Consider the following 10,636-nt stretch of genomic DNA (forward strand, 5'->3'; position numbering starts at 1 on the left):
TTGAGAATTTTAAAAAATTATGTAAATTAATCCTTTCTAAAAGGGGTGTTTCTATGAGGTAAATTTATCAAATTAAACAGATCTAGATTTGAAAATTATGACCTAATCATTTTCGAATAAAAAAATCAACATCAAACTACCCCTTTCAGAGCGAACCTTGTAAATTAATGTTAGTACAAATATAAACTCTAAGTAATAACGAAAATTGCTTTTGACCAGATGAACTTAATTCTAATTTTCTAAAACTAATTTTAAGGTGAAATTTACTAAGAAACATATAACAAAAAAATATAATTTCTCTTTTTAAAATGCTTGTTAAAGAATCGATAACAATATGATGAATGGATGAAGTAAACTTTTAGTATCAAATATAAACATTTTAATTTGCTATGTATATGAAAGCAGGAAAAGAAAAATATTGACAAGATTAATATTCTTTGCTAGGTATGTATCATTGTATATGAAAGCAAGTAAAGAATAGAAAAATAGAGGTAGAGGTACTAAAAACCAAACATGACAATCTAACGATTGATTCATACAAAGAAAATCATTTGCAATTTCAGGTAGAATTGTCTTGAACCATAAGAACTCCAACCCTTTAAATCAAATTGAAAGTTATATTCTAATTTGGAAGAAAATTTTTTTTTATGTATTAGGGTGGGTCCATTTCCCCCTTTTTTAGATTTTACTGATATCATAAGTTGTGGAAGTCATATATATGTATGATAAGCCCGATTCAAGTTTCAAAAGTGACTTGGCTGTAATGGCTGCCAGCTACCGTTTTGAAAAATATTGCTCCTAGTTCGAATAAGATCTCATTAAGTACCTAAAAACAGCTGATTTAGTCAAAATTGTTCATTTTGGTAGGTTGTTTGAAAATCATTTCAGACTGAATCAATATTTTTCAAAACAGTTCTCAGATCTGTATTCAGCATTTCAATGCGGTCATTTTGATATTCAACATGCCTGTGTTTGAAGGAATTTCATTTTTGGTTTCATAAGGGGGCGGGCACATTTTATACCCCCCCGCGCGCCCGTTATTTTTGGATTAAAAAACCTCTTTCAAGTTTCACAGGGTTTTATATTGGCCCAGTAACCCTTGCCAATGTCTACTAATGTGAAATTCCAAAATAGACCCACCCTAATATGTATTAGATATCAAATGATAAAAATGTCATTACACACGTTGTTAAAGTCTAAATGACAGTCATTTTGTATAGACTGAAAAAAAGCATTTGACTGAACAAAATAGGTTAACTTCACAAGGCAGCTAAGAGTTCGTTTAAAAAATCTTGCAAAAGCAAACATTTAACAATAAAAAAGTTAGTTTTATGTGGGGTTGTGTGTGTGTGGGGGGGGGGGAGTTCAATAAAGACTTCAGAACACTCTGGACTAGATAAGCGTATAATATATAAGGCTTGTTTAATTCTTACTTACAGACTGGGTAGTACATAGGAATGAATACAGGTTACAAAAATTAGCATGATATGATTCAGTATAAAAGCTAGCTGTTAATATGTACAAGGTGTTAGTAACTAACTTGATGGATGGACAATTAAATGATTCCAAATTGGAATTGTAAATTTTTTCTCTCCATTTTTCGCCACTTTATCTTCAAAAAATATTGCAATTGAAGAGGCTTTCCGAATAACCCTCCTGAGATTTCAGGGTAGACAAAGACTGCAATAATTAAACTGAAGATCGTGACATGAACAAATGCTATCTTAGTTCCACTCTAAATATGTTGCACACTGACTTTCCCAGCACCTGTTAGGGATATATGCCTTATAGAATTTTATCCGTCTATCAAATATCTCTCTGTCCAACCCTATAATTGTCTCCATCTATTGACTTTTTTAATTTATTCAAGTAAAATGTACGGATTTTTTTGTTTATCTAATTTCAAGTTTTTCTCTTTCCTATCAAATACTAGCCATCATTCTTAATATAATCCTTTCTGGTTTTCTCTCTCTCTTAATTTTATCTTTTGTGGTAGGTATCATTGTAGGTAATTTAATTATGTAAAGCATATATTCCTTGTAATGTAGATGAAATGCATGTTTGGGACCCAGAGGGAACTTCACTGACTTGTATGTGACTATAATGGTTTGACTGATATCTCCGTCTGAGTTCTTGTATTCGTCTAGTTTTTTCAAACATATCATTCAAAACCATAAAAAAAACCCAATGAAAATCGGCTAAGATATGACAAATTAGTATGACGCACTGGGCACAAAAAAACAATTTACGGAGACCCATGTTTTGGAGGTCCTTGAGGCCAAATGGCGAAAAAGTGTTAAAAGGGGGGGGGGGCGAAAGTGACACTTTTTGAAACCAAAACTAAGAGTCAACAAAGGAACTCAACTAAAAAAAGGGTTACAGGTCTGAGATTTTGCATGGCAGTTGCTTTATAGGGGTACAATATGGAACTGTGAAGAAACGGCGGCGCAACCGCCGAAAACCGCCGTTTCCCGCCGTAATTTTTGTTGCCTTTTCTCGGCGGTTTTCGGCGGTTGCGCCGCCGTTTCTTTACAGTTCCATATTGTACCCCTATAAAGCAACTGCCATGCAAAATGTCAGACCTGTAACTCTTTTTTTAGTTGAGTTCCTTTGACTTTTAGTTTTGGTTTCAAAAAGTGTCACTTCCGCCCCCCCCCCCCCTTTATTGTAAAAATTAAAAAGATATACTTGTGTACTTAAAAACTCTTAATAAGAAAAACAGGAAAATAAGTCATATTTTTCAATAAAAATTGCATATCTAGATAAAAATAAAGGGAAACGGATCGATAAGGCAAGAAAGAATAAGTGTGATCAATTCAAGAGGCTAAAGAATAATATTTTTTCCTGAAAGATTAATGCTGTGTATATTTATAATATCTCCTAGGCACTGCCGCGCGACTTCTAACAGCTGTTCCCTGCTTAGCAAACGGTTGTGACGACACCAAAAACTAAAAAATGAAAAACTACAATTAAGTTTATCCCTGTTTAAATAAAATTACAAAAAAAAGTTTCGGGTATTGTCGGTTCCGTGAAATCGACTCTTAAGGGGCGTTTCATCGTATTTTAACAGTAGCTTTTGAAAGGTTATTTTAGGTAGGTATATGTTAATGAATGCCCTGCAGGGTTAGGCAATTGATTGGCCCGGCAGGGTTAGAGCCCACAGCAGAGATAAAATAATATTAGAAAAGCTACCGTGAAAATACGAAGACACACCCCTTAAGAGGCGACGTCACGTCTTCACCATTTTGTCAGTCAAAGAAGATAGCTGTTGAAAAATTTTAAAGAGTGAGGTTTTTGAGGCTAAAGATGTCAGAAACGTCTGATCCCAATTGATTGTACTTTTCATGGAAGCTGTATAATTGTCTTGGGGTGGTTTCGGCCTATTTTCATGACCTCTCCGCCGCCTTCACCTAAAGGCTAGGAGAGAAATAACTAGTTATATACGATACAACAGTCCATAAATAAGTCATAATTGCCTACCTGAGATGATGTTCATGGGCCAGCGGGTAGAGTTGATGTACACCACCTGTACTCTGCTGGAAAGATATTTGGTTGGTGAAATATATCATTTTAATTGTCTTAATATCAGTATTTTCAGAATTAAAGCAATGTCAATTATCTAACCTGTCAAAGAATCTGAAGGGGTAAATATAGCTGTTCTTTAGTATTTTTATACTTAAAATTAATGTCTAGAAGTTAAGAACCTTTTCAAGGTTATTTCTCATTCTTTAAATGATACTAGCGTCTTCGCCCCTAGCCTCTAGGGGCTTTGCCCCAAGAGGTGATCAAACAAAAATTAAGGTGAAATTCGTAAAAGGACCAAGGAAATCTCCTGCAAAAAAAAAGGACCAAGGAAATCTCCTGCAAAAAAAAGGACCAAAAAAAAAATGGGGGAGGGGGGATTTTTTGTTTTTGTGGGGGTTGGGACATCCCAACCCCCACGAAAATAGCCTAAAACCACCGGAGGACCAGTAGATATATTCCCAGAAGAGTAGAGCCCAATTTGTTCAGCAGTTACTGAGATTTCATAAAAAAAATGTAAAAAAAGTTGTTTTTTTTTAGTTTTTGGGGGGGTTGGGGGTGTCCCACCCCCGAGGAATATAGCTTAAAACCATCACAGGACCAGTAGGTATAATCCCTGAAGAGTAGAGCCCAATCGGTTTAGCAGTTACCGAGATCTTAAGCTTCAGACGTACAAATAACCAATAGCCGCCGCCAAATAACAGTTTTTTATTGCATTTCTCGCCGAATTAGGCAATTTGGAATCATTTCAGACCATGTTATTTTTTCCAAAAAATTTCCCCTTACAAGCCATCCTGCGGCGGCGGAAAACGCCGCCATTTTTTATTCAAATATTTTTTACTGGCCTACCTCAAAAGATTTTGTTTCAATATCTTTAAAAGCACAGGAGAAGCACTGAATTTAAGATATATCTTAATAAACGAGAATTTGAAAAAAGGTCCCCCCGCAGGGTTGGTTATAAGGGGAAAAATTTTTGAAAAAAAAAACATGGTCTCAAATGATTCCAAATTGTCTAGTTCGGCGAGAAATGCAATATGATTTTTTTTTGCGGCGGCGGAAAATGGCGGTGAACAGCGGGAGCGGCGGTCCCGCCGCCGTTTTTTTAAAGATACCAAAACTTGGGGTAATTAGTGACCCAACCCAAAAGATTTTACCCAATTATCTCTAAAACCAAGGGAGTAGCATCCAAAATAAAATTGCTGGTATGTCGTGGCACGAGTCACCACATTTTACCCCCCCCCCCCCTTTATGTTCATTCACAATAATTAAACACAAAATTAACAATTAGTGGTTAAAACGTTTGAACACTGAACTTAATGAACCAAATGATCAAATTCAAATAAAAGTCTCCAAAGTTGTTAAGCCAACGTTTAAGAAAATGTTAGGTATTTTAAAAAGTCTTGCCTGCTAAGAAATAATAAGAGATAAACAAAGAAAAACAAATCCTAATCCTTCACTAATACTTGAATACGTCTGACATGACAGTAAGGACATATATGTAATGTATTTGATAAAATCTTTTTAGAAGAACCCAAAACCTTCGCAATAACACGCAAACGCAAATATTAACATCTGCGACCAACTTTATTATCCCTACTTCTAATAATAGTGGATGGATACATTATATTTTAGTTGAAAAGTTTAGATTGGCAAACTTTAAATTGGAATTTTATGCATTTGATTTTGGATTAGCGATGAAAAGTAAAAGTATTATCTTCCTGGTCATTTCGGAAACTTAACAAATATATCTGTCCCTAAATAAATACCATTAAATAAGGGGGGGGGGGGGGTAATGCAACGATCTCGTATTGAGCGCACAAATGGCACTAAAAATCCGAATTTCGTAACGAAACTTGTCCAAACTTGCCATTTGAGCACTGATTACGAGATGGTTGCATTAGCTTTTAAAGAACAAAACATGACATTTTAAATTGCTTAACTAGACAATATTAGAGAAACCACCACATAAGGGCGGGGATTTTTAATGCAACCATCTCGTAATCAATAATTAAATAATTAAAACTTAGAATTCGAATTTCGATCTGAAATTTTTCATGAGTAATCCTTGATAGGTCTATTTTCCCTAAATCGAACAAAAAGTTTGAAAAGTAACGGCTGGCGGCTCAGCCGTTTATTGCCTATTTTCAGGGCAAATTCATCAATAATTACGTAGGAATCAACTTTTTAAAACATATTTTTGGTTCAATTCATGTTAAATAATAGCAATAACCATTTCTTAAATTTCTAGTAACAACAGCTACCGACTAGAACCGTTTGATAAGGTCTTTGAGCGACAAAAAGTATTATGTGGAGATAGGTTTCGTGACTAATTTGCTCTTAATTAATCCAAAACATGGCAAAACGGCTGAGCCGTTAGCCGTTACCTTTCCAACTGTTTGTTCGATTAAGGGAAAATACACTTACCAAGGATTTTTCATGCAAAATTTCAGATCGAAATTCAAATTCTAAGTGTCATTTAATCATTGATTACGAGATGGTTGCATTAAACCCCACCCCCCTTAGACAAAAAGGAAGCCTAAGAGGATAAAGTTTCATGAAGTGTACTGTAATTAGAATTTAAGAATTCCAGTGATTAAAACATAGGTAGATATTATATTTTGTACATCTTAAACTGATAATCCTAAACTTTTAAATTCCGTAAGAAGTATGAACTACTGCGATGCAATGCATGCATTGGCTAATATCCTTTCTTAACATAAATATGTTTTACATAATTGCGTACTATGTTGTAATAGAGCAGCTACTTTATATAATGGCTGTATGTCCGTCCGATTGCCAGGTCGATAACTTACAGTGTGAGCTAGAACACTAAAAAGTTGAAGATGAAGAACAGCCCAAAAAACACTTTAGCTTATATAAAAAATAATATAAACAATTTGAATTAACAATAAGCAGTAAGCACATCTTTCATGAAGTTGACTTATGTTCTACCAACCAACCTTGAGAGCATAATAGTTGGTTTGATCCTGCATGGAATGTAGAGGCTGTAGCTCAGGCAACGGTTTATACTTGAATATATGTACCACTGAGTCCTCAACGTTGAATCCTTTCTGCTGGCTTCTGTAACCAACCTAGAATATAAAATATTATGAATTCAGAAATGTTTTTAAAATCGACTGTCTTAACAAACAAAAAACGGATTTAATCATCCAAAACGGATACAGATTCCAGATAAAACGAGCCTAAATAGGTACCTACTCAGATTTATGTACGAAAATGTTATTTTAAAACCTATAGTGTTTAACAAGCCCGTCTTGCATAAATAACCCGAATGGCAAAATAAACAAAAATGTATTACATTAGGTATAAATACGGCCTTAGGGTGCGTTTACTCTTAAATACAAAACAGAAATGTGTAAGAAAAATTAAATATGTGTCAATGACGCTTTGCGTAATACAATGTTATACCAACTGCGCGTCAAACAAAAGCCCAAGAGTAAATATGAAAAGATACGGAGATAAGACAATTGTTCAACTGGAAACAAATAAATATTGATTATAAGAGAATAACAAAATATTTTAAGCAAATTTGTCCTTTGAAATATGAAATGGTACCTATTTGTGTAAGTAGAAGAGATACCTGACAGTACTCTGCGAACAGTTGAGGCTCAAAGTTCAGAATGTGGGAGAGGACAAAACCCGCGTCCTGCGAGATTTCCAGGATTTTCCAGGTGTCGTCGTTTCGGCGGATTTTTGTCTCAAACGGGCTTCCTCCCTGTCCGGCGCAAAGGGTGATAAGCAGTGTCCCTAAACATATAATTTAAAATTAAGCTTCATTCTAAAGTTGACCAACAACAAATATAATATTTTTTTCTGATTTGCCCCCAACTGTTCCAGCATTCAAAGAAAAACGATTCAATATGACTATTTTTTATTATTTTATGTTTAAAAGACATTTGTTTAGGTAAATAATACATTCGAATTATTCATTTATTTAAAAGGGATAGAATGGTTTTCTTCCAGGGTGTCGGAGCCGTATAATTATGATGCAGCTCCGGCTCCAGCTCCAACCTTAAAATTAATAGATCAATTTTTTTTCATTATTGAATTTGATAAAATAAAATAAATAATATAAAATATTTTACTTTTATTTTAAAGCTATATAAAAGTAGAAGGATGTGTGTCTATTTGTTAAGTAACAATAGTTTTTCAGTTTATTATATGGAAATAGACCGTTGACAAATTATAATATTACTTTAAAAAATCATTTTTAGCTAATCCGGAGCCGGAGCCGTTTTTACGAAAAATACGGCTCCGGGTCCGGCTCCACCAAAAATGTTGCTGCTCCCGGCTCCGGCTCCAAAACACTGTTTTCTTCAGTAAAATATTCCATTCCCCATATTTAAAACTTTAAACATAAAAGTGGTATTTAAACGCTACAATCATTATATTTAAATAAGAGGATGTCTTTCTGTCCGTAGCAAGGAAAGTATATGGCTATTTTGGTGGAGGATACCTTCGAAAAGAAATCATCCCTAAATAAAAAATTCTCCTTTAACTTTCAAAATAATTTAACTTTTTCTTTTTTATACTTATTAAAAATGGAGGGTCAACTCGCCCCCAACCCTTTTCCATCAAGTGCCCCTAGGGGCCTCTAGGGGCGTATTTATGATATATGTTCACCTGTATTATCAAGAACTTGATGGGCGCTCTCAAAAATGGCCATCAGGAGGTCTCTGTTTAGATTTATCTTCATCTTGCCCCCCACATGGGGAAACATGAACACGATCTTGGTAAACTGGATGTTCTTTATCACGTTGTGAGTATTCAATTTTCTTCCATCAACTGTAAAGAGAGTTTTTATTAGTGAGAACTTGTTAACCAACTATTATGTTTAGCAGATAACTCAAATCTAAGCCTTGTTAAAAGGCGGAGATCTTGAAACATAAAAGAATTGACAAAAATCCCTTATTATAATACACCAAATTACTCCGTTTGCAGATTAAAATTATTGGTAAGTTTCGACACTACCATAGATCTTGATTAGATTAAAATAACCAGATTTTAGTCGATAAATAAAAAAAATAAAAAAATATTTAATGGTACAGTTTAATGCCCCCCCCCCCCCACTTCAGGTTATAGGCATACCTTTAAATAAAATATTGACCCTTCGTTGTTTGAGGTAACTAATATTTTGGTCTCTCAACTCTGTTTGATCCTCTTCTTCCATCTGTTAAGCACAATAAACATTAGAATTTTGACAGCATTTATAAGTTAAAAATACTTTTGAGGCAAATCAGTACGTTAAAACAATAAAAACTGTGGGTCCAAGGAAATTTAGGCAGCTCGATGAGAAAACATATCAAAACTTCATATATGCTCCTAAATTTAGCAATATTAAATATTTCTATTTTATCAATTATCTAATAATTATTTTTCCTGATAGCAAGTAGCGTAGATGTTCTTCCCATTTTCCTCCCAAAACTTGGCGTCTTTCTTTTGCAGCTCTACAACACTTTTGGAAAAAGAAAAGTTGCCTTCGCCCAAAAACAGCACCTTGTCCTTCTTCTCTATTTTCAGGGCGGTTTCCATTGTAAATTTGGGGCTAATTCGCAGATCGTTCAACCCTTGATACATTTTGGCAGATAGTTATCTACAGATTTTTTTTTGAAGAAATAACCAAACTTCAGCGTTTTATATCATTTCAATATTTTATGTTGATTTCCATTTTTAGATTGTTTTGATATTCAGTTCTCTTCAGGTTATCATAGCATATTAATAAAGCTTATTTCTGAAAAGTGAAAAGGTGAAAAGTACGTTTCTTTTAGGTATTATTTCGAGTTTGTAAAATTATTTACAACTTGTGTTAGTCTAGTCTCTGGCATGTTTTATTTTACTATTAAACAAATAAAATTAAAACAATAGAAAAAATTCCACTAGACAACACGTCATTAAAAAAAGGCGTATTAAAGACCGTAAAAAATTTCAGGCCATGCCCAACAAAATTACGCACTTTGAAGCTTTTAACTAAAAAAGCGTAACATTGATAACCCTTAGAAATAAAACAATACAATAATAAATAGGATTTTTTAACGAAAAACATGGAAAATATTAGCTAAATTATCACGTGGTTAATCAATAAAGCACTCATTAATTGTTCACTTATCACAAAAAGAATAAAAATGAAATTATCATATCACATATATTTCTCACAAGTCAGTCATATGATGTCAGAAATATATAAATCAGCTGAGGATGAAATTTTTTAGCACATTATTAAAAAAGCTACCTTTAAAAATTAACATTGGTTATTTTGTTATTTTCTATTTTTATAACGTGCCCATTGAAAACAGTGTAAAAATATAAAATTTATGTACTGAAAATTATTACTAAGAGCTAGCTTTTCTATTTCATATGTGAAAAAACCATTGACCAAAAATCCTCCTAAAACAAGAAGTTTACAACTTTTTATTTACATTTTTTTCTTATAAATATTGATAAACAAAATTGTGATATTATTTAATCGTAAATATCATTTATTAAAAAAAAATAGATACCTTTCTCGTTTAGGCTTGAAATTGGCCCCAAGCTTACAAATTAAAATATAAAAATAAAAAGTTGTACACCATGTTCAATTATCAAAACACGTAGAACAGAAACACTGTAGCAGACAAAAAGAAAGATTTGCTTTTCTAATTTCTTTCAATATTTTTCTCCTCTACATACTGTTTATTTTATTTTTACTGGCGAAGCTACCTATCTAATTTGAAAATGAAATGTTCATTAGTATATCTTAAAGTACCGGATACCTTTTCATCGTTATCTGATGCTAGAATTATCCTACGGTCTATTTCAATGTTAATATCATGCATGCATGATGATCGTTTCGATCCTGTAATTAACAGTTAAATACAATTTAGAAAGCGTTTTAAACTCCATAATCATTACCGGAAAGGCTGTATTTCCATTTTAAGCGTGATGATGGTTAGATTTTTAAATTTTATATATTAGATAATACAATTATCCAATTTGCTTGAATTTTTTATTATTTTGATCTGTACTTTGTTTGTTTGTCTGACTTTCTGATTTTTGTTGAGCTTCCGGCCCTTTTTATAGATGTTGATTCCATTACCTTTTTTCGTTTAATTAGATG

The 10,636-nt window shown here is 33.3% G+C and overlaps 1 protein-coding gene across 2 annotated transcripts; it reads right to left on the minus strand.

Moving 5' to 3' along the window:
* Positions 1-1,359: 1,359 nt before the first annotated feature.
* LOC145319986 (ferredoxin-fold anticodon-binding domain-containing protein 1-like) lies at positions 1,360-8,764 on the minus strand. Of its 2 annotated transcripts, XM_080162402.1 has the most exons (8): positions 8,632-8,764; positions 8,167-8,328; positions 7,124-7,290; positions 6,483-6,614; positions 3,481-3,536; positions 2,845-2,948; positions 2,036-2,143; positions 1,360-1,766 (listed from the first exon to the last, which is right to left on the minus strand). In XM_080162402.1, exons 1-8 carry the CDS (start codon positions 8,711-8,713, stop codon positions 1,720-1,722), a joined length of 858 nt encoding a protein of 285 aa, XP_080018528.1. In that variant the 5' UTR covers positions 8,714-8,764; the 3' UTR covers positions 1,360-1,719. The 2 variants fall into 2 exon arrangements, with proteins under 2 accessions (XP_080018528.1, XP_080018527.1); XM_080162401.1 differs by lacking the exon at positions 1,360-1,766 and having other exon boundaries at positions 1,908-2,143.
* Positions 8,765-10,636: the final 1,872 nt, after the last annotated feature.

Source organism: Acartia tonsa, chromosome 5 (genome assembly GCF_053477335.1).
Source record: "Acartia tonsa isolate MP-2025a chromosome 5, ASM5347733v1, whole genome shotgun sequence".
Classification (NCBI taxonomy): Eukaryota; Metazoa; Arthropoda; class Copepoda; order Calanoida; family Acartiidae; genus Acartia; species Acartia tonsa.